The 22,547-nt window shown below is 49.6% G+C and overlaps 8 protein-coding genes across 8 annotated transcripts; 4 read left to right on the top strand and 4 right to left on the bottom strand.

Moving 5' to 3' along the window:
* Positions 1–1,997: 1,997 nt before the first annotated feature.
* N7447_001965 (uncharacterized protein) lies at positions 1,998–4,028 on the top strand (the record flags this gene model as incomplete). Its single annotated transcript, XM_057226241.1, has 3 exons — positions 1,998–2,738; positions 2,798–2,900; positions 2,953–4,028. 3 exons carry the CDS (start codon positions 1,998–2,000, stop codon positions 4,026–4,028), a joined length of 1,920 nt encoding a protein of 639 aa, XP_057090257.1.
* A 376-nt stretch (positions 4,029–4,404) lies between these two features.
* On the bottom strand, positions 4,405–5,561 carry N7447_001966 (OB-fold domain-containing protein; the record flags this gene model as incomplete). The annotated part of the gene is made up of 2 exons (XM_057226242.1): positions 4,405–5,120; positions 5,429–5,561. 2 exons carry the CDS (start codon positions 5,559–5,561, stop codon positions 4,405–4,407), a joined length of 849 nt encoding a protein of 282 aa, XP_057090258.1.
* Positions 5,562–5,906: 345 nt separating this feature from the next.
* On the bottom strand, positions 5,907–6,590 carry N7447_001967 (putative DRAP deaminase; the record flags this gene model as incomplete). The annotated part of the gene is made up of 1 exon (XM_057226243.1): positions 5,907–6,590. The coding sequence occupies one exon, from the start codon at positions 6,588–6,590 to the stop codon at positions 5,907–5,909; it is 684 nt and encodes a 227-aa protein (XP_057090259.1).
* A 398-nt stretch (positions 6,591–6,988) lies between these two features.
* Positions 6,989–7,938, top strand: N7447_001968 (DnaJ domain protein; the record flags this gene model as incomplete). Its single annotated transcript, XM_057226244.1, has 2 exons — positions 6,989–7,142; positions 7,196–7,938. The coding sequence occupies 2 exons, from the start codon at positions 6,989–6,991 to the stop codon at positions 7,936–7,938; spliced, it is 897 nt and encodes a 298-aa protein (XP_057090260.1).
* A 578-nt stretch (positions 7,939–8,516) lies between these two features.
* N7447_001969 (universal stress protein family domain protein) lies at positions 8,517–10,620 on the top strand (the record flags this gene model as incomplete). The annotated part of the gene is made up of 4 exons (XM_057226245.1): positions 8,517–9,471; positions 9,524–10,257; positions 10,329–10,390; positions 10,443–10,620. The coding sequence occupies 4 exons, from the start codon at positions 8,517–8,519 to the stop codon at positions 10,618–10,620; spliced, it is 1,929 nt and encodes a 642-aa protein (XP_057090261.1).
* A 513-nt stretch (positions 10,621–11,133) lies between these two features.
* On the top strand, positions 11,134–13,072 carry N7447_001970 (H(+)-transporting V1 sector ATPase subunit B; the record flags this gene model as incomplete). The annotated part of the gene is made up of 8 exons (XM_057226246.1): positions 11,134–11,232; positions 11,295–11,379; positions 11,445–11,464; positions 11,521–11,556; positions 11,612–11,773; positions 11,828–12,416; positions 12,474–12,692; positions 12,786–13,072. The coding sequence occupies 8 exons, from the start codon at positions 11,134–11,136 to the stop codon at positions 13,070–13,072; spliced, it is 1,497 nt and encodes a 498-aa protein (XP_057090262.1).
* A 610-nt stretch (positions 13,073–13,682) lies between these two features.
* trpB (tryptophan synthase TRP5) lies at positions 13,683–16,007 on the bottom strand (the record flags this gene model as incomplete). Its single annotated transcript, XM_057226247.1, has 3 exons — positions 13,683–15,414; positions 15,498–15,801; positions 15,872–16,007. 3 exons carry the CDS (start codon positions 16,005–16,007, stop codon positions 13,683–13,685), a joined length of 2,172 nt encoding a protein of 723 aa, XP_057090263.1.
* A 1,318-nt stretch (positions 16,008–17,325) lies between these two features.
* medA (transcriptional regulator medA) lies at positions 17,326–19,704 on the bottom strand (the record flags this gene model as incomplete). The annotated part of the gene is made up of 3 exons (XM_057226248.1): positions 17,326–17,796; positions 17,857–19,346; positions 19,416–19,704. 3 exons carry the CDS (start codon positions 19,702–19,704, stop codon positions 17,326–17,328), a joined length of 2,250 nt encoding a protein of 749 aa, XP_057090264.1.
* Between the last annotated feature and the right edge of the window lie 2,843 nt (positions 19,705–22,547).

Consider the following 22,547-nt stretch of genomic DNA (forward strand, 5'->3'; position numbering starts at 1 on the left):
AGACCTCTATCCACTTTTTGGGTTTCCCTGTCCGTTTTTGTGCTCAGACCTTGCCGTTTTTTGCTTACAGAGTAAAACCGAGTAAAACCGAGTAAAACTGAGCGCCCAGATTCACTGACTAGGTATGAGCTGCCCAGGTGAGCTTAGGGGTGAGTGGCCTAAGTAAGCTACATTGACAGAAATCGGACTATATTCAGATTGTAACGTGGACATACTACTCTTGATAACCTCTTCCTAGATTGTAGATGCCTGAGGGGTGAAGGACAAATCCTTATCAACCTAAACAAACAATCTCCCACTTTAGATTCTTCAAACAGCTAATAGAACTTAAGAGACAGCAGGCCTGTTATAGCATGAACGGTATCAGCATCCATGATGATTTATGCTCCATTCCATCCGAGCCATCCCGCAGTCTCGTAGTTTTGCAGTCTCGCAGTGTAGGGCGCCACTCCTGTAATATTGCCAACGTCAAGCATATCGGAAATATGCAAAGGTACTCGTACTGTACATACCTGCTGGACTGCCTGCTGACGTTTATTCATGCTAACGAGGATCCGGGGGTTCTCGTATATCTATCTGGAGAGAACTTGTTATGTGGGGAACCGTAGTGTATCCTGGAGCCTGGAGACCTGAGCTAAGGCGAGGATCTGACTAGGTAGGATCGCGTGGGTGCAAACATTATATAAGTGTCACCTTTGTTCACTGTCCCCGAAAATTGTGATACTTTCTGTTTTCCTCGTACGATAATCGAGATGGCTCAATATAATTCCTTTCCCGATAACTCTTGAAGATGTGTGCGAATTATTGTCTCTTTTCAGGTTTATTGCTGACCAGGCTACATAGAATTTACCGATAGGATATGTCTTTATAACGAAGTATATATATTGTACATAGGTACCAATCCAAGTTTTTATGTTCCTTCCCGGGAGGCAATAGCGCCATGGTTATGACATCGGTGGTTCCGTCGACCCACTATAAATCAGCTTGTAGTTCGACTTTATTATTTAGGGATGTTCCAGCTATCTCGGTAGGAATGGCCATAGGGACAACTTGTATTTGGAGTTGGTAAACTTGTGGCTTCCCAATGGTGATGAATCATAATGTGAGAATGGAGAAGAGGGTAGCACTACAGAATATATAGACAATCCCCAAGACTATAATAATACTCTGATCTGTCGATCGGAGCCGACCGTCGGATCCCAGCCGATAGCTGGCAATGACATAGATCATTTTTTGAAACAATGCCCTTCTCAACTCTGATAGGTGCAAGGGAAACTGTAATGCACACATCGCATGGAATATGCATGTATCGCAGTGCATAGCGACCACTGGGGATATTGGCTCTATTGGTTTTGAGGACTCATCGCTCGCTCTGTCTTTCAAGTATCATCCTAATGGAAAGTTTCTATGATTTCATAATCATCTAGTCAATTATATCAAAGCAAGATAGCTGGTTTATATGGCCTCCCTGCTTAGCGATATAGGACTGGAATAATTTAGATATTCAGTTGGTTGGAAATATTATTCAATCAATTAATTACGCCACAGTAGCCTAGGAAACCACAAAGATGGCCAACTTTGGCAATAAAAGCCAATAGGACCCAAGTCCGTGGGTGCTATGCACTGCGATATGCATGCTCTATTAGTCTGCCGATCGTGTCGCTCTGACTCAGTCTAGCAATATGATAGAACATCTGTGGGACTTTAATATAACAAAGGGCTAATATAAGAACAAGGTGACGTCGAGGGGAGTACAAAGAGAATCTTAAAATTTGTCTTCCACTGACGATGTGATCGCCACAACGTTTCACTCGCCCCCCCCCACTAGTCCCCCTCCACCATAATATTGGTAATTCGTAACCTCTCCCAGATCTGCACTTCTTCTTTCTAGAACTTCTCCAAATTCCTTTAAAGCAGCCCAGCCACATCTAACCACCCGAGACCCCCGTATGGCCTACGATGGAAATTACGCCAGGAATACACATCAAACGGGCAAAATGAACCCAGATCCAAACGAATATGGATACTCGCAAACACCTCCATATCCGTCCTACCACGAACAAACCCACCTGAATATGCCGCAGCCACAGGCGCCGTGGGCTGGTTCGGCCCCAGGCTCAACCCCAGAGTCATACAGCTACCCGGGATCCCAGCGCTCCTCCCCAAACAGCACTGGGCATATAGACGACGCAGTGAGCTCCGCATTTCACAATAGTGGATCCACAGGCTACCTCTCCCCGGAAGTTATATCGCAAATCACAGCAACGGTGATTCAGCAGCTCAAGACAACTGGGTTAGACAACCTACAAGGATCGGGTGCGCCCCCGCCCCGTTCACAATCACAACAGCCACCATGGCAAAAGGAGGCCTCTTTGCAGCCAAACGCAGAGCCTCCTGCCGTACCCCCTCTGCGAAGCAGTTCAATCCCCCCTCCCAGTTCGGCCGACAATATCCATACTGTGAATTTCCAGCCAAACGTCTCCGGCTACGCTAGTGATAGTCGTCTCAGCCCCAAACCTACGCCTGATCCCCTTGTGGAAAGATGCAATTCTACATCGAGTCAGAGTAGTGACCGGAGTCATCATAGCCATCACAAGGCGGAGCGCCCCAAGCCTCCAGATCGGGACGCCACAGTTACGGAGATGACTACTCTGGAGCGAATTTGGGGGAAGTTGTTTGAAGATGGTAAGCCGACGAAGAGGCTTGGCCAATTCTTACGCGGAATTGCGGTTCATCTGGTATGTGGAGCTTTTGTCCGTTCTGATATACGATGGATTTTGATGGCTGACTTGGGTAGATTGAGGACTATCCGCCGGGAAACACTCTGGTCATTCCCCCTCACAAGCTGCAAAAATTCTACCGTGATACTCATGATCCCAATGACCCTTATCCATGGCAAGGTAAGTGGTTTGATCCGTTCATTGACATGTCATGTTCTGACTCAATATTTAGACATCTTCGACGACCGTACATCTTCGATATCCCGTCTATTCCGCGAAATCAAGGTCGAACATCATCTCATCCAAGATGATATAGAAAAACGCCCAGATATCCCAGGCCTAACACCCAAAGGCTTCGAGACCTGGGCAACCTTGATGATACTCGCAAACCCAGGGCGCGAATACGAGCGGCTCCAAAAAGCAGTCCTCAACATGCCCATCAACAACCCAGACGACAAGAAAGAGCGTTTCCCAAAGGAAATCCCACGCCGTCTCTTCCCAGAAGTCGGAGATATCGCAATCAGAGAAGACATCGAGGACCGTCTGATGGTCCACTGCGGCGTCGATCTACCGTACATCACCCCGGAAGAACGCAATCAATCCACCACCCGACCGACCCGATCATCCACCACAACCGCATCACCCACAGAGCGAACCCACTCATACGAGCGAGGCCGACCCCGCCCCACCGGTTCGACCCCAAGATCAGCCCAACAACCACAACCAAGACCGGTCTCGACCGTCGTCACAGACGACGAAGACGAACCCATCCCCTCAGTGCCAATCGAGCGCGAACGCAAGCCGTACAGCGCCAATCCAGGTGTCGGCAAAGTCTACGAAGAATCAGGCTCGAGTCGCAGCCACGAGGACTCCTTCGCCACGCCCCGAGCCTCAGACTCTACCTACAAGGGACCGGCATCGGCATCGGAGCCAACTCCAGCACACCGCTTGCCCGAGTCCTATGACCGCGACCTGCAGTACTCACACTCGGGATCTGGCCATTCTGCTGATAAGCGGTTCTCGCATGACTCCCGCAGCTCGTCACAGGGTGTGAAGCACCGCGGTGGTGGTGACTATAGGCATTCGGAGGGTGATTTGCACAGTCGTGATCATTCGGCGAGATATGCGGGGCTGTCGGCACATGATTTGGGATACACCGAGTCGCCTACTGCGAATCTGTCTGAGGATGATGTGCGCAGGTATCATCGCGGTAGTCGGGGTAGTGAAGATGAGTACTATCGTGGAAGTGGGCAGAATGGGGGGTCTGGGCCTTGGTATGATAAGTATGACAAGTATGCATACCGTTGAGGTGTGTTTGGTCTATGTTTTGATGTGTTTGGTTTTTTTCTGGCGATCATTGCATGTCAAGGTCATTTTTATTGTTCTTTTGGCTCTCGATTTCAACTTTTGATCTTGATCTTGATCTTGATTCTGATTCTGATTCTGATTCTTTTGGCGTTGCATGGATACGAATATACCCCTTCTTTCTGGGGTTGTGCATGACTGACGATATCTCCATGATTGATGTTCTGTTCTGATCCGAATACATGTGAGATTATAATTTCATCAATAGCATTGGGAATGAAAAAGTGGGTTTTGAGGACGGAATCGCCCGTGGAATATCAGCCTCTGTGGCATCCTACCTGATCACGGCCCTCGTATACTATCATGATGTGTAGGTCTCTCACCCTGCCCCAAACCCAAACTTCCTCATAACCCTTTCCCCATCCTCTCTAATCTCCCTAAGCCCCTTCTCCCTCTCATTCTCCTCCTTCTCATACCGGCGCGCAATAGCCCTAGCATGCCTCTTCTCCCGCTCAACCCTTTTCCTCGCAACCCTCTCCGCTCGCTTTTTATTCTCCAATGCACGCTCATCACACCTCTCGGCATCAGCACGCAGCGTCTCAATCTCCTCGTCAGTCAACGCCCAAGGCACAGACAAGACCTCAATAAGGAATCGCAGACGGGTATCCAAAAATTGCATTTCGGTGTTCGTATCGCGCACAATCCAGAACCGTTCGAGATTTAACTGCATCTGCGAGCGGAAAGTTGATAGTGTCCCCTTTACCCGGACTAGTGTTCCTGGTTGGAGAGCTGAGATGTCTATCTCGTCGCGGTCTTTGGAGGTTAGGTGTGTTGTTTGAGTGAGGCTGGTGGCTGTTGGCGCTGTGAGTGAAAATGAGGACCATTCTGGTTGTTCCGGGTCTGTGGTGGGGTTTTTTTGACTAGTGGTGCTGGATTTTGGTTCGGTCTTTTTTTGTACGGCTATGTCGATTGTTGCGCCGCTACTGTCGTCTAGTGTTAGGATTGTGCGCCATGGGAAATCAGTTCGCGCCACTATGACGCCTACTAGGCTGACGAATTGGATTGGATGGTTGTTGTAGAAGAAGATGTTTTGGCCTGTGGGGGTTTGTTAGTTATTTTGCTTTAGGCTGGATTTTGGTTAGAGGGATATATTGGGCAATAGGAAGACAGAATATGTTTGGATATGTTGGAAAGGTATGATAGAGGGAATTGGGACATGGGAAGTTTAGGTACACAGAAAAGGAAGTATAGACAGTCTGGTGGGAGATATCAAATGAACTTCGTCACGCTAACGCCTCCTTTCCAAGCCTTCACGCTAGAGTACCCAAGAATATGCACATGCGCGCTAGGCGCATCGATCTTCAGGGGCACGAAGAATTTGCAAGCTCGGAAAAAGAACATACCCACAAAGTTACTCGATCTTCGGAGGCGATGCACATCGGCCGCACCCATTTTCACCCAGGTAAAGTGCGTTGGTGATGCCTTGAAGCAGAACGCGGGATAGAATACGAGGTTCTCATTGTTGACAGTTGCCATTGGGTCATCTTTTTTCTCGGGATGTTCTTGTTTAAAGATACCAGAATTGCATTCTGGATTGGAAATTGGAACTCCAGTTGAAAGTCGGGTTGACGTCACGTGGTTGTATATAAACAACGCCGTGGAGCGCGATATTTCGTGATTGCTCCAGGCAAATATTTTCTGTCTCTTCATGATGTGGAGTTCGTATCTCGGTGATACTTCGATTGAGTTACTAGCTACCTTTTAGTATTTTACGTCACTGTGTCAAGATGACCTTCAACCAGCCGATAATGGCACTGGAGCACATACTAATTGCTGATTTCTGCAGCGCTACTTTTAATACTCTAGCATACCCCGCAATCCCTATAGATAGATATGCTTATCCCCCTCCATCATCCTCTTCATCGGATTTCTCGGCATCGCCTCCTGCCTCTTCCTTTCCTCGGCACTAACATCATCAACATTAGTCTCCTTCTCCCCCAATGCTTCGCTAACCTCCTTCTCCGCATTATCGTGCCCTGCAAAAGCAACAGTCAAAATCTCCCTTTCCAACCCACCAACATGCTCCCATTCAATGCCCGCCTGAGTTAACATCCGACACCCCCTAGACTCTCCAACAAATGTACCAGGCTCCTTAACTCCAAAATAAACCTTATGAATCCCCTCGCGCCCGTCCTCTGCCGTCTGCGTGATGCGCTGCACACATGGCGTATTCCCAGACAGCCGCTTCCCGCACGGCTCCATCGTCACATACATGACGAGCTTGCGGCCGGGCTCGACGGGGAGGACTTCGCCAACTTTATCATCGGGAACTTTGTGCACTGCAGCGTAGTTGGAGAAGCAGCATTGCTCTGCGTGTGTGTTACCCGCGAGCTCCATTGTGTACCCCGTTGAAAGGATACAGTCATCTGTGAAACTGGGGTCGTCGTCTTTGCGGGATAGCAGGATTGCGCCAACTCGGAAATTGGTAGGCCTTGGGGGTGATTTTTCCGCTAGGGAGAGGCATTGTTTCATGTAGGGCATGTGAGGGGAGGTGGTTGTCGTCATGGTGAATGATGTCAATTGCGATTGGGTTAGGCTGTTCGGTGTGGGAGAGGAATGGGCAAGGTTATTGCTTTGGATGTAGAATGCGGGGTTTTGGTAGGAATCGAATGGTCTCTGTAGCTCTTGAAATCCGAAGAGATTGAAGTGGCGCTATCGATGAGCTTGAGGTACTTGAAAGTGGGTTGATAGGCCAGGCGGGAAGCAGCAGCAGAATGACGAAATGGCCCCGTCGCGTCTAAATCGCGTTCCGTTTCTACGACTTACGCTAGTACAGTCGCCACTATTATTGGTCTCTCATTTATTAAATTCTAATTCGGGTCGATATATCTTAGGTTACCCTCAGCTCTTCCTCTTGGTGCTCGAGCAACTCAATACACCTATCACATCACCGACAACCCACAATGGCGAAAAACCCGAAACCCGAAAACCATGCCTCAGGCGAAGGAATGCCATCTGTCGAGGAAGATCTCTATAAGATTCTAGGTGTCGCATCTGATGCAACCCCAGAAGCCATCAAGACCGCATACAAAAAGAGCGCTCTGAGAAACCATCCCGGTATGCCAAACAACGCAGGTTTGGAAACATCCAGCATACTAACCTCAGAGCAGACAAGGTGAGCGAAGAAGCTCGCGCAGATGCCAACGCAAAATTCCAACGAATCGCTCTGGCATACGGAGTACTATCGGACGCGCGCCGACGAAGCGTGTACGACCGGACCGGCAGCACAGACGAAGCCTTCGGCGAAGATGGCGACTTCAACTGGATGGACTTCTACCGCGAACAACTGTCGGCGATGCTCGACTCGCGGGCGATCTCGGACTTCCAGAAGAAGTACCAAAACTCAGATGAGGAGAGAAAGGACCTGCTCGCTGCATATGAAACACACGAGGGCGACATGGATGCCATCTACGATACCGTGATGTTGTCCAATGTACTAGACGATGATGAACGGTTCCGGGGTATCATTGATCAGGCCATTGCGGACGAGGAAGTGGAGGATTTCGAGCGATATTCCAAGGAGCCCGAGAAGAAGAAACAGCAGCGTGTGAAGAAGGCGCAGAAGGAGGCGCGGGAGGCAGAGAAGCTGGGGAAGGAGATTGAGGATAAGAAGAAGAAGAAAGCTGGGGCTTCGGCGAAGAGCTCAAAGGCTGCGGCGAACGAGGACGATCTTCTGGCTATTATCAGGAAGCGCCAACAGGACCGTGGTGCGGGCTTTCTCGCTCGGTTGGAGGAGAAGTATGCGCAGCCTGGGAAGAAACGTGGTGTCGATGATGAGCCCCCCGAGGAAGCATTTGCCGCGGTTGGGGCTCGGAAGGGGACAAAGCCTAAGTCGAAGAGGGCCAAGGCTTAAATTAGGGTCTTTGTTTCCTGTAGCATTCATGTGTCATGTCTAGGCGTTTATCGTGTAGGTTTAATAGGAGTTTTATAATTGCATACCACGATACCCTTTCATTCCTTTGACTATAACACAACAAACCATCCAAAAGGGCATTCAAGAAGATATCTCTAAAGACACCCAAAACAAACTAGATCTGAGAAGACATCTTAAAAGATAAATTTGTACATTTCAAACAGACATGGTAGAAGATAGAAAATACAGCCACTGTGGCTGCAGTGAAAAGCCTCACCTTGGGCTCCTTCTCCCAATCTCTCCTTTCGCTTTTCTTGTGCTCTTCTACTTTCAACACAAAGAGCATATTGCTTGTGCAGAATCCAATTGCCGAATACCGGTCATTCTGCAACTATCGAATGTTGGTTTCATGACTATCCCGACTGTGTAAGCTGTCAGGCGTATTTTCTTGAATTCCCCTAATCCATTCAGCTGAAGACCCATTCCTAGCACCGTGATTACAGGGCGATCTACTCCACATTCCTCAGTGCTTGGCGGAGTTGAATGCTGAGTTCCCCACCCGGAGGCGGTGCGACGCCATGTCGTACCACACTGGAACTTCTCCCACTGAACAACTAAAAAGCTTGGATGGTCGTACATCATCAACTCCAATAAACGAGAAACCATCGGGTCTAAGCCGCGCCCTGCAGAACCTGCTGATCGCCCCGCAGTCTAAGAGTGCGGGCGGGACAACCTATTCGCCCAGAGCAGGCGGAACCCGCAGCCCGGTTGAGCCACTCGTATCCTCGCCTTTGCGCATCAGTTCTTCAGATATGGCGTCCGCTCCAAGTTCGCCGGAGAGGCACACCGCAGATCGCGAGGCTCTTCCTCGTAGATCATCCGACCAGGCCGTTGACACTGTCCGCTCAACCTCGCGTTGCCTGAGCATTAACGATGGTGCAAAATCTGATGTCGCTTCTACTTCTCTGGAGCAGCCACACGGAAAAAGGAGATTTTTGCAGGCTCGAGATAGGTCCCAGAGCCGCAAGGGTATGGCCGCCATAATGTCTGGCCGTCTCTTTCCGAGAAGCTTTTCCCGCGGCAGAGACAGAGACTCATCACGGGAACCTTCCCAGCGTGGATCGTCTCTGGACGCACATTCTACTCCTTCACCGGAGCGGGGTCGCCCCAGTTCCTCCGGCAGTCATTCTGTTCACGTTGAGACTTTAACACCCGCTCCTACTGATTCAGAAAAGTCGTTTGTCATGCAGAATACATTCAACAAGTCAGACGAGGAAGTAGCTAAACCCCATGGAAGCCTGCCTGATTATATCAAACCGACAGCCATGGAGGAGGGAGGGGAGCGACTAGCCAAGGATGTTTTCGATCGCGACAAGAACATGATCGAAAGCAGTGAAGATGAAGATACTTCAAGCGACGAAGACAGCACCCTAGATGGTGAACGAGGCCGCAAGAAAAAGAAGCACTCGGATATCACATCTATAACCCCAAGCGACTTTGAGAAATCCAACAATTCCAAGCAGTCTGAAGAACGTATGTTGCCTTCTGTTAAATGGGAAACCCAATGTACTAATTTCACATACAGAAAAAGCTTCCGAAAATCCCAGTGCACGGCAGGAGAAGAAACCGCGAAAATCTGCTTTGAAAGCTGTGGTCCACCCACAGACCAGTTTCGACATCCCCACCCCGCGTGTTCAGTCAGTGGTTGGCACACCTTACGGCTCAGAGGATGAAGCTGAGATCGGAGACATCCATCGTGCACAGAAGCTCGGTATTTCCATGTCCGCTATTGATAATGGTGTTCACAACCGTTCCATCCGAACAATTGTCCGCGGGAACTTTTCAAGTCCACAGGATGACGGGAGCCGTCGTCGCCGTCGGAAATATTTAATCGCAACCGACTTGAGCGAAGAGTCAGTCTATGCCCTTGAATGGACCATCGGGACAGTTCTGAGAGACGGAGACACGATCTTCGCCATCTACGCCATACACGAGGACTCCACTACTACCTCAGCGGTGCAGGTCGGCGAAGGGGCCAAAGTGATGAAAGATGCAACGGCCGTCGTTGGGACCCAGACGAAAGAAGCAAACCAGAATTATGCATCCCGTACGATCCTAGGTCGGCTTGGTCCTGGTACTGCTAGCAGGACACATTCTGCTGATTCCCGGGCATCGTCAATAACCGAGGCGGAACGGGTGAGGGCAGTTGAGACTGTGTCTCAAACTTGTGTGAAGTTGCTACGGAAAACGGTCTTGCAGGTCCGAATTGCCGTGGAAGTGATCCACTGCAAGAACCCGAAGTCTATGATCACTGAAGCTGTAAGTATTTTCTTTGCTGTCAACATCCGTATCTTCTCTCATCCATACAATAAACTTACAATGACTCTCAGATTGATGAACTTGAGCCCACACTTGTTATTGTGGGTGCGCGAGGTCAGAGTGCACTCAAGGGGTGAGTGACGCACTTGAATTTCTTGTTTAGTTAATACTAACCTTGTCTGTAGTGTCCTTCTTGGCTCGTTCTCCAACTATCTTCTTTCTAATTCCTCTGTGCCGGTAATGGTTGCACGCCGAAGGCTGAAGAGGCATACGTGGAAAGAAAAGCTCAAGGGCACTGCGAATGTGCGCCTATCCAACAATCTAATTACGCCGAAGAGCCTAGCTCAAGCCAAGGTGGACTGATTCAGTGCACTCTCTTTCCTTGTGTTTACTCGCTGCATTTTTATGGATCGGATCATGGCGAGGCGCCTATCTTGCAAACGGTGCATTAGATCTGGATTCTCAGTGTCTCTATTTAATGCGTATGGATACCCTGCTTTTCATGAGCTCAAGATCTCACATTATGATCGCTTTTTCTTCTCTCCTGGACTAATTCTCGTTATTGATTGTTACTGGTTAGGATTTTTTTATTAATATGGCTCGTCATTGTCATAACATTGTTCTTAATTGCTTCATTCATAATATCACTACCCTATTTTTATGTCAATCAAAAATATACCTCAGGCTTAGATCTAGTCCAAGTTAGGCTTAGCACGCCCAAGAAATGAAGACCCGGCCCACGCAATCTTGGTATCACGTGCAACGTCACCGCCCGAGCTCCCCCATCGAGACAGCTAGACCAACCCCCAAGTCCCACCTTTACTCTCTTCCCCATCCTTGCCATTTCTACTCCGAATTTGGAGGATCAGATTCGCCATGGCCGATTTTATTGACCCCCGGATGTCCTCCATCAAGCCTCGGATGCGATACAATACTATCGGAGGCATCAACGGACCGCTGGTTATCCTCGACAATGTGAGTTGACGTAGGTTCAAACAATATAGCAACTGTAAGCTAATTATAACACCCCAAAATAGGTCAAATTTCCTCAGTTCAACGAAATTGTGTCTTTGACGCTCCCTGATGGCACAGAGCGCAGTGGTCAAGTGCTGGAAGCCAGAGGTCCGTTCCCATGTTCCGCCGTTTGGTCTAGGAGTATGAAAGCTGACTGCTATACATACAAATAGGAAACCGGGCTGTTGTGCAGGTGTGGACTAAGATCTCACCCCTAACATGCAAGACATTAACATCGTCGTCAACTAGGTGTTCGAAGGCACTCCCGGTATCGATGTGAAGAAGGTACAATTACCCGTGAGAACCATTCGAATATCGGATATACTGACAAATCGGTCAGACCAAAGTCGAGTTCAGCGGCCACAGCTTGAAGCTTGGTGTTTCCGAGGATATGTTGGGTCGAACATTCGACGGTTCGGGTCGAGCTATCGATAAGGGTCCTAAGGTGTTGGCGGAGGATTACTTGGATATCAACGGCCAGCCCATCAACCCCTTCTCGCGAGTATGCGCATTACCACAGATATAAGATGGAACGGGAAGCTAACGGATGGTCAAGGTGTACCCCGAGGAAATGATTTCGACTGGTATCTCCGCCATCGATACGATGAACTCTATTGCCCGCGGCCAGAAGATTCCTATCTTCTCGGCCGCTGGTTTGCCTCACAACGAAATCGCGGCGAGCATATGCAGGCAAGCAAGTCTAGCGAAGCCTACCAAGGATGTTCACGACGGCCACGAGGAGAACTTCTCTATCGTCTTCGCCGCTATGGGTGTCAATATGGAGACTGCCCGTTTCTTCAAGCGCGACTTCGAGGAGAACGGTAGTATGGAGCGTGTCACTTTGTTCCTGAACTTGGCCAACGACCCTACTATTGAGCGTATTATTACTCCTCGTCTTGCCCTGACCACTGCCGAATACTACGCCTACCAGCTCGAGAAGCACGTTCTGGTTATTATGACTGACATGTCTGCTTACTGTGATGCCCTGCGTGAAGTCTCCGCTGCTAGAGAAGAAGTTCCCGGTCGTCGTGGCTACCCTGGTTACATGTACACAGATTTGTCCACCCTCTACGAGCGTGCCGGACGAGTCGATGGCCGTAATGGTTCCATTACGCAGATTCCCATTCTGACCATGCCTAACGATGGTGCGTTACTCAGACCATTCTTCTACAAGTGAACCTCACTAACCCATGCTCTTGCAGATATCACCCACCCTATTCCCGATTTGACTGGTTACATTACCGAGGGCCAGATCTTCATTGACCGTCAGCTTGACAACCGCGGTGTCTACCCACCAATTAACGTCCTGCCCTCTCTATCACGTCTGATGAAGTCCGCCATCGGCGAGGGTCGCACTCGTAAGGACCACGGAGATGTGTCTAACCAGCTGTACGCCAAGTACGCCATTGGTCGTGATGCCGGTAAGCAACCCACCCCGAAGAACCAGCTATTATTGCCCCACCCTTGCACGCCCTAAAAACAAAAACAAAAACACGACTAACCACCCCAACTAGCCGCCATGAAAGCCGTCGTCGGAGAAGAAGCCCTGTCCTCGGAAGACAAGCTCTCCCTCGAATTCCTCGAGAAGTTCGAGCGCACCTTCATCAGCCAGTCTCCCTACGAAGCTCGCACCATCGAAGAATCCCTCGATCTCGCCTGGAACCTCCTCCGCATCTACCCCAAGGAACTCCTCAACCGCGTGCCTAAGCGCACTCTCGATGAGTTCTACGCCCGTCACGCACGTAAGATTCCTAACAAGGATACCCGCGATAACTCGCACGAGAACCTGATCGACGCATGAGGCAATGATATGTGTTGAAGGGAATATTGAGTCTTGCGCTATGTGTCAGTGAAATATCCCCCGGGGTTTTTATTTTAGTGCAAGATGGTGGAAGTGGGAATCCAGAGCCCTAGCGAGGGGATTTAGTAGGTCCTATTTTTGTCGATGTCAATTGCATATACTCCTATCTTTTGTTCATGCGGTTGTTCGTATCTTTCTTGGTTGTTTTTGTTGGTCTCTATACATTATCGAATCTATTTCAAGGCTATTTTTGCTCTCTATAAAATATGGAATGGTCCCTTCGTCGATTTTGTGTGTATAGGAAGTAGTATTATTGAGCCGAAAACTACATATTCTATGGTTACAAAGACAGCCTGGAAAGATAAGGGAAATAAAGACTGAGAAAAGGATATCAACCGAGAAAGGGATATCAGTAGTTATTTTTTTCTTTTTTTAATTTCTAACCAAAAAGAATAGAAAAAAAGTTAGCAAGAACGCTTTTTCCATGACCACCCCGCAATGTAGAGCATAAAAGCATCAAGAATCATGAAACCCTCTGAAAAACAAGAGGACCGAAAGAAAATATATGGAACAGTACGGGGGAAAACCACTCAGCAAGGATGGAAAGCGCCTAGAAGCGCAGATCCCAGCCGATCTTGGGGCCAAGTCGGGGAAGTTCGTCAGCCACCTGCTGCACATCCTTGTCACCGCGACCGCTCAGGTTGAGCACAATATCCTTGCCCTTGCCCATGGTCTTGGCCAGTTGCATCACACCCCAGACGGCGTGGGAGGACTCCAGAGCGGGGATAATACCCTCGTGTTGGGCGAGAGCACGGAAGCCAGCGAGAGCCTGGCTGTCGTCGGCGGAGATGAAAGTGGCACGGTTGGTGTCTTTCCAGTTGCTCAGCTCGGGGCCGACACCGGGGTAGTCAAGACCGGCGGAAATCGAGTGGGTATCGGAGATCTGGCCGTGCTCGTTCTGTAGGACGTAGGTACGGACGCCGTGAAGGACACCGTGGGAACCGCCAGAGAGGGTGGCAGAGTGACGGTTGGTATCGACACCATCTCCGGCAGCCTCGACACCGATGAGCTTGACACTCGGGTCGTTGGAGAAGGGGTAGAACATTCCCACGGCGTTACTACCACCGCCAACACAGGCGACGACAGCATCAGGGAGCTTGCCAATCTGTGCCTGCATCTGCTCCTTTGTCTCGTTTCCGATCACGGACTGGAAGGTGCGGACGATGGTAGGGAAGGGGTGAGGGCCAATAGCGGAGCCGATGATGTAGTGGGTGGTGTCAAGTTCGACCACCCAAGCGCGGAGAGCCTCGTTGACTGCATCACGCAGTGTACGGCTTCCAGCCTCGACAGCGACCACGGAGGCGCCAAGGAGCTTCATACGGAAGACATTGAGGCCCTGACGACGCACATCCTCGGCACCCATGTAAACAGTGCACTTCATACCAAACTTGGCACAAACAGTAGCGGTAGCAACACCATGCTGGCCAGCACCAGTCTCAGCGATGATGCGTGTCTTGCCCAGGCGACGGGCAATAAGAATCTGTCCAAGAGCATTGTTGATCTTGTGACTTCCGGTGTGGTTGAGATCCTCACGCTTCAACCAAATGTTAGCGCCGCCAACGTGGTCAGTCAAACGCTGAGCCATGTGAAGGCTACTAGGACGGCCCATGTAGGGGTAGTATGAGCGGAATTCTTCCCAAAACTTGGGATCGTTGTTGGCGACGTCGAAGCCGCGCTCAAGCTCAGCCAAACAATCCATTAGGGACTCGGGGACATACTGTCCGCCGAACTCACCGAAGCGTGAAGGCTGAGAGGAGGCGTCATTTGTGACGTTGAGGGCCTCGATTTGGTCAGCAAGACCAGGTCCGGCGGGGGTATCGGCATCGGTGATGACTTTGGTGGCGTGGACCTGAGCGGAAGGCTGAGCCTTCTCAATGGCCTCGAGAACGTTGATCTCGCGAGTGAAGGCACCGGTGGTATCACGCTCACGCTTACGTCCGGTAATGCTGGAGAGGTATTCCTCGGCAGCCTTGGCAGCCTGCCCGGCAGGAGCATTGCCAACACAAGTGATGATCTGACTGCCAATAACAACACCCTCGGCCTGGTCCTGGACGGACAGGAAGTGCTCACGGGTGCTGACACCGAATCCCAATGCAGCAGGGACGTTGCCCGAGTATTCGTGGACCCGGTTCAGAAGCTCGGGAATATTGGCGCTCAATGAGCCGGTAGCACCGGTCACACCCATGCGGGAAACGACGTAAATGAAGCTGTCGGCGATCTTGCAGAGGAGACGCATGCGAGCATCAGAGGTGGCAGGGGCGATGAGGGGGACGTATGAGAGACTGAAATAGAGTAAGCATTCTGGAGCATCATAGACAAGTGATGAATATTTCAGAACAAGAAGTACAAATCGAAACAAACTCACCCAGCACTCGAGCAAAGGTCACGGAAACGGACAGCCTCCTCCGGGGGCAAGTCAACCATAATGAAGCCGTTGACACCAGCTTCCTTGCAGTCACGGAGCATACGCTCCTCGCCGTACTTAAGGACAGGGTTGAAGTAACCCATGAGCATCAGAGGGGCTTGCAGACCGCGCTTGCGGGCAGTGCGGACAAGCTCGAGGACGGTAGTGAGAGTCACACCATTCTGAAGGGCCTTGGTGTTGGCCGTCTGGATGGTGGGGCCATCAGCGATGGGGTCTGTGAAAGGAATGCCAAGCTCAATGATATCTATGATGTGACCCCGGAATGTTAGCAAATATCATGCCTTTGAGTCACTTTCACTTAGGGTTTGAATTACCGGCGCCGCCGTTCTCGAGAGCAAGGAGAATATCAACTGCCTCCTCAACAGTGGGGTATCCTGCAGTGATGTAGGCCACAAGGGCCGCGCGCTTCTGCGCTTTGCACTTCGCGAAGGTCTGCTTGATAGCTTCCATAATGAAAGGCGATGTGCGAGTGGCGGGGCAAAAAACTGGTGATAAGAAGAAAAGGAAGAGGCCAATGGAAAGCAAACAGTCCCTATATATATGTGCAGAGTTGGGATGAGTGAAATGTGAATGCTTAAGTCAGGAATGTGATAAGATGATGTTATAAAAAGCAAACAGTCTGTTATGAGTCAACTGTAACTGCCCTTTCCAGGCCGGTGTCGCTGGGCCCCGCGTGTCACGTGCCTCGATAAGATAATAGGTCAGCTGACCTTATCGTGTCTACCTCGGGATAGACCTCGGGGTGGATGTAGGTAGGGTTGGTTTTGATCACGTGGTATGGTTTACCATTAATGTGCAAGTCGTTTCATCACTACGTTGTTAATGGGACAGGGCTGGTTTACAATGGTTCATGTGGAAGTAATATGACAGTTTGTAATGCAATAAAAAGGACTCAGAATAGGTAAAATTAGGCAGAAAAGTAGGATGCTAAACGGTCCAACCGTTCAAGTCCCCAGCGCCAGAACAATGCAATAGGTAGTAAGTGACAACGACCCTCAGCTGAAATAACAAGAAGTGGTAAGTACCGAATCAACTCCGAACAAATTTTCAAACAGAGAAGTGAAAATAAACAGGGGCCAGAGGGGAAGATCTGAGACAAGAGAGGACTCCTGTGTCAAACATCTTCACCCAAGGACCCCGTCCAAAATGCACCAAGAAATTGGATAAAAGGGATGAAACCGCCAAGATAATCCAAGAACAAAGCCCCAGTCTATCCTATTCCCAATCCAAAAAGAACCCGCGAATGCAAAAGGAATGACAAGCAAGCGCCCGCTATGCTGAATGGTAGTACAAAAGCCCAGGATGTATGTTTTGTGCGCAAAAAAGGGAGTGGAAGCCGCAATGCCCGGCATGTAAATATGCAACCCAAGGAAGGAATGAACAAGACACCGTCTAGATGCGAAGAACAGGTCTTAAGGTGGAACAGAGCCCAAAATGTCAAAAAAAGTCAAAAGCAGATACGCAAAGGCCAGATGTTTGGGTGTATGGTGGGGGGCATTAGGCATCATAATGTTGCAGTGTAAGGAGGGACGTAAAATCATGATCAATGTGCGGGATGCAAGGTCCGGTAAGATACAAGGGCCTTTGCTACCTTTTCAGGTGGTAAGAGACCTTGTGTCCAATGGGACGGCAACCCGCTGTCTGGGCTTAGTAATGAGTGACAAGAAAAGGGAAATCGTATCTTCAAAAAAAAGGCGGAGGGGAAGTATGAAAAATAGAATGGAAGGAGAACGCAGCAAGAGATCAAATGGAGGTCTAGCCAGGAGGATCAGTGGCCGTGGGGCGTGTCGTGCATAGAATACACGGGATCCAAGTAGGTATAGCATGCGCCATTTCCTGGTGCACCGGTGTGAGGAGTGTTATGGCCGAGAGTGTGCATGTCCCAAGATGGTCGGGGAGCCGAGGCTGCCAGACCGTGGGCACTCTGGGGATGGCAGATGGCTGGGTACGAGTATCCTCCCACAGACGTATAGGGCTGGGTGACTGCGATCATGGAGCGGGGATCAGGGGTGGAAGACAAGTGGGAGGCGGAGTGATCTGCCTGGGAGTAGCTGTGGACTGGCATACCAGTGTAGGTATTGCTAACACCAGCGTCGGAGATGGACTGCGGGGAGTTGGCAGTGTGAGGCTCGGTACCGGAATCAGAGCCAGTGCCGTGGCTGGCATGGCTGGCATGGCTGGGGTAGGCGGTGGTCATTGGTGTGGGGAGAGCACTGGCGGTTGAGGAATAGCTGGCAGACTAGACGAAAACAAAAATTAGTATCATGTCACGATGGAGCTGTGGAGTTTGAACACATACGTATTTTCCAATGATTTTCTTCAGTGCGTGGCCCAAGACCTTCCAGGGGAAGACCTTGACATCCTTCTCGATGTTGCGAGGCTTGGGGGCAGGGAAGCCCATGATGACCTTGAAGAAATCTTCGCTGTCGGCCTTGGCCTTGGAAACAGTCAGGGGGCGGAAGCCTTCCAAGTTGCGACGAATACGATTCTTCTCTTCAACGGTGAAGCGCACGGCCACGAGAGACTCAAGCAAATAGATGGTGTCCACGCTGGTTACGTAGCACTCATTCTTGTCCTCCCATGATATGCAGCTGATGCAGATGCTGCTCGGGGCGCGGTCCTCGGGAGTAACGGCCTTGAATTCACCCTGAATTGTGCTACCAGTTTGAGAGCGGGTGAATTGGACCAGGCGACGTTGGCAGACGCGTTCTTCCTTCGACCAGCCTTTTGTCATACTATCGAGATCGCCATTCAGCTTGAGGATAGCCTTGGTGGGATATATGGCATAAGGGTTGAATGCTGGGTTGTGGGGCATGGTGTGCGTTTGCATGGTGGAGGTGCGGATCAAAGTGGGATTTGAAGCTCCACGCTGGGCGGGACCCTTGTGCTGAGGGACACCATGTGTCAAGGCGAGACCTGTGTTGCGGCCGTCATTGCCCACAGAGACGAAAGAGGGGCTCCAAGCTGGAGTGATAGGAGAAGGAACACGGAGGGCGGGTTGGGGGGTGGCAGACACAGAAGAGTATTGGCCAGAACCGGCCTGGGGAGAGGATGCAGCGTGATATGGTGCGACAAACCCGGCCATGGCAGGGAGGGGCTGCAAGTAAGGTGAGTAAGACGCAGACACAGAGCGGCTGTGGTAGCCTTCGTGATGCTCAACCTTGGGGATAACGGATCCGTTGTGTCGCTTAGTAGATGCCACAGGAACATCAGAGTATGAGGAGAACTTTCTCTTGCGGGAATCGGCTGATGGCGAAGGGTGAGAAACTTGCTCATATGTGTACACACCAACCTGAAGAGAAGCTGCGGGACAGTCATCCTGAGTCTCCATTGAGACGGACAGCGGAACTGCAAAAGATGGGGATCCAGTAGACAAGAATGCGGGTACATCAGCGGAAAGACCGTACTGGAACGCGGAGCCCTGGAATCCAAGGAAATGCGGGAGCGATTCACACTTCTTTGAGCCAAAAATCACATACAAAGCTGCATATGAGGAAGTGTGGAGGTCATAGGGGCACTGAATCTGAACCATCACCCTAGTTCCTTCACTTCCGCGCTGGGGACTGTACGTCACAATCTCGGGTAGCTGACGGTGGCGTGCAGCCATCATGGGCGACTGAGACTCTTCATACGAGCTAGCGTACTCGTTGGGCAGATATGGAACACAATCCGAGATCTGACTTGCCTGATCGGCCATTGGCGAGGGAACCATCGGGGTCGTCACATAAGGCGATTGACCGTAGTTCGAGTAAGAAGCAGCATCATGCAAAGATCGAGTGGAACCGTAATCTGTGTTTGATCTTAGCACACAGGATGTTCCTAAATCATAGCAAACCAAGTTCTTCAGATGCAACGTACCTATTATGGCACCGGCAACGGGCTTCTGGAATGCAGACATGGACAAGATGGGCTCAGACTTGGCCCACAGGCCGTCTGAAAATGCACCGATAAACTGTGATTCTTCTGAGTCCGACAGATCCAACGACTCGCCGAGTATTAAAGGCGTTTGAAAATCCGGGTCGAACTGCGACGGAAGATGCAAGGTCAGCGGGAAGGTTTCTTGTGCACACGGAAAATAGGGCAGTGGTTGAGAAGATTCAAACAGAATGCGCTGGGATCGGAACACCTGTGCAAAACATGCGGGCATCCACAAGGAAAGAGAGAGACAAACGTCCAAAGGGTTGGGAATTCTTACCAAAACACCGTGTGTCTTCGAATAAGCCAGCTTGAAGATGTTGCAGCGAGTGCAACGAGACAGAACCTTCTGAAGCGAATGACTGGGAATTTATTCCAAACGATTGTAGGTCGAAAAAGCACGAGCAAGAATGAAGTGCTCTCCGAGACAGAACGAGTGACAAGATAAAGCTGGTGTTGGTCTCACAAAAATGGCGGCAACAAAAAGCCCCGAATCACCATCCAGGAATGAATCACCGAGGCTGAGACTAGGAACGGCTGGCTGCAGAAGTAGACTCAGATCTCGACCGCAGTGCCCAAAGGTTCATAAAGAGAAGCAGAAGAACCAGTTAACAGGAGATCTGCAAGAAACTGTCCCACCGCCAATTGTGACGGAAAGAGTCGAGATTGGGTAGACGATGAGCGAGCAACGAGCGTAGACTGGAGAGGTTTCTCTTTTCTTTATTCAGGTGTTTCGGGAGAACTTCCAGCAGATTGGGCCACAATGAACAAGATCCAGATGACAGGCTACTCAATTGATGAGTATACGAGAACGTTTCCAGACTATAGGGAACCGGACCGGTGCATAGGGGGGAATGAACTCACCGAGATGAATCAAAGTGAAATAAAAAAGAAGCTCTGATCTGAGACCAAATTTCTGCTGTTGACCTTCCAAGATATGCAAGATCCGAGGGTCGTTCAACCTGAAGAAGAGTCTAATTGTCAACAACAAACACTTGATAATAGCGGGACGGGGAAGCTATCCGACGGCTTTGACACTATCGTCATTTCCTGGTATAGTCCAGAGAACACAAATTCCCCCTGCAAGGAGATCCCACCAAAGATCAAGAGACCCAAAAAGGAAGTATGCAAGGCACGAGGGGACCAAGTGAGACCGTGGGCAAAGGGAGTGCACATAGATAACTAACCTTAAGCTGATGAACCGATCTGCCTGAATAGTTCCTTTCTTGTATCCAATATTTTCTAAATGACTCTGAGACCCTTCCAAACAGAGACGATCCCACTAGATTCCGGATCGGAAGTTGTCTTTTGGCCGAGACAATCGAGCGAATGGTTGAGTTTCAATATCCAGTATTCAGTCGGGGAGTATAGCCTGTCGCAAATATAAAAAGCTCAAGAATCCTTTTTTTTTTGAACGTTGGAGGTTCAACTGAGACCGCGGAGCAAACGGGATCTACAGAGATATCGCGCAAACGGGCAAGTATCCTTAGATTCAAATCGGTATATAAAACCAGGTTTTTTTTCAGTAAGGCGAAAAAAGAATTAAAATATCGTATAATTCCCGAATCCGTAGCGAACGTGGTAGGCGAGCGTAGCGAACGTGGTGAGCGAATGTGTGACTAAAAAGTCATAATAAATTTCAAAGGGGGATGAAAGTGGGATGCAAGGAAGATGGGACCAGAAGGGTTAAAAGCAATGAGGATTATATGGATTATTATTAGCAGTCAAAGTACAGGTATTTTTTATTATTAAATTCATAATACATTAATTCTCAAAGTAGACTAAAGACTAGTGGGAAATCCGTAGCGGGGGAGGGGAAACTTGGCAGTATTACCTACGTATGGAAATACACAGATATAGATATTCCCCTTTACCATGGTCACACACATCTCGAGTCTCGATAAAAAAAAAACACTAGAAAATAGGGAGTAGGTATCTACAAACGAAGCTCGGAACCCATTTGGAAGCCTTGTGCTTTCCGGGCTGTCCGACCAGTTCCACATTATCTTTTTTTTCTTTATTGACATAAAAACTTATACCCGCAACCTTGGAACTGATAACCGGATACGATATGGCACATCGGGGACGGAGGAACGTGGTGAGGGTTTTCGGGATAAACACCAATCTGGCGGCCTGCTCCGCTAAAAGAAAAATAAAAAGTGGAGAATCCAGCATGGAAGTGAAAAAAAAAATTAACACAAGCACTTGATAGAATTCAGCCCGACGGTGACCTGTGTTATATTTTTTTTCTAGCATAGCCACTTTCAAGGTCTGTAACCTTAGTGTTAACAAGGTCAAAGGTCCAATCAGGGATGGCTATAACGAGCACTCTCTCCGAAGGGCTCCTCTCTTATTATATCCCTACCAATCAGAAAGCTTCGGGCGTATGTTCTCTTATAATTAGCTACCTTTCGGGCACTTCTTCAAATCCGGAAACTTCATGATTTCAAGATCTTAAACCTTTGTCAGCATCTCCTTACGCCGACCCTTGGGTACCGAACCAAAGAGGAAAACGAAGGACCCTTTGCTCTTTTCTCCAGATGCTCCACTACGGATCTAGGATCACGATCGTATCTGTCGTCATGCCGGTCAATATGATAGTTCACGAGTCATTTGTACCCAGGTACTCATCAACTCCTACCATAGTCGGTTACAGATATTTGCCAATCAAACCGTCATAAGAGTTTAGCTTACCGTCATCTGACCCGAGTCTAAATAGAAAGAAAAGTCCAAGCTAAGGTTCCCAGAAAATCCTCCAGAAAATCCTCAACCCGAAGGTCTAAGTTTAGCACACCTTGCATTTTTCAGGTGACTCGGTGGCCTGACTATGCAAGGGTCCTGCGTGATTGGTTCTCCTGTCCCCCCTCCCTCCCCCCCCTCTAGACCTGATCGGGTATCGCTCTTGAACCCGAACATCCGTGTTCCCTCGAGGTAACAGGACCATTCCATTATCAGCTGGCCATTTGGGCCCTCTGCATTGTCACCTTGGATATTTATATCTTTATACTTGAAGATTTGGAATTATATTAGCATGTATACTCCAATGTCTACTCTGTACGGGATTCCCATTCCCAC

This window comes from Penicillium robsamsonii (genome assembly GCF_028829455.1).
Source record: "Penicillium robsamsonii strain IBT 29466 chromosome Unknown utg000001l_segment0_segment0, whole genome shotgun sequence".
NCBI lineage: Eukaryota > Fungi > Ascomycota > Eurotiomycetes > Eurotiales > Aspergillaceae > Penicillium > Penicillium robsamsonii.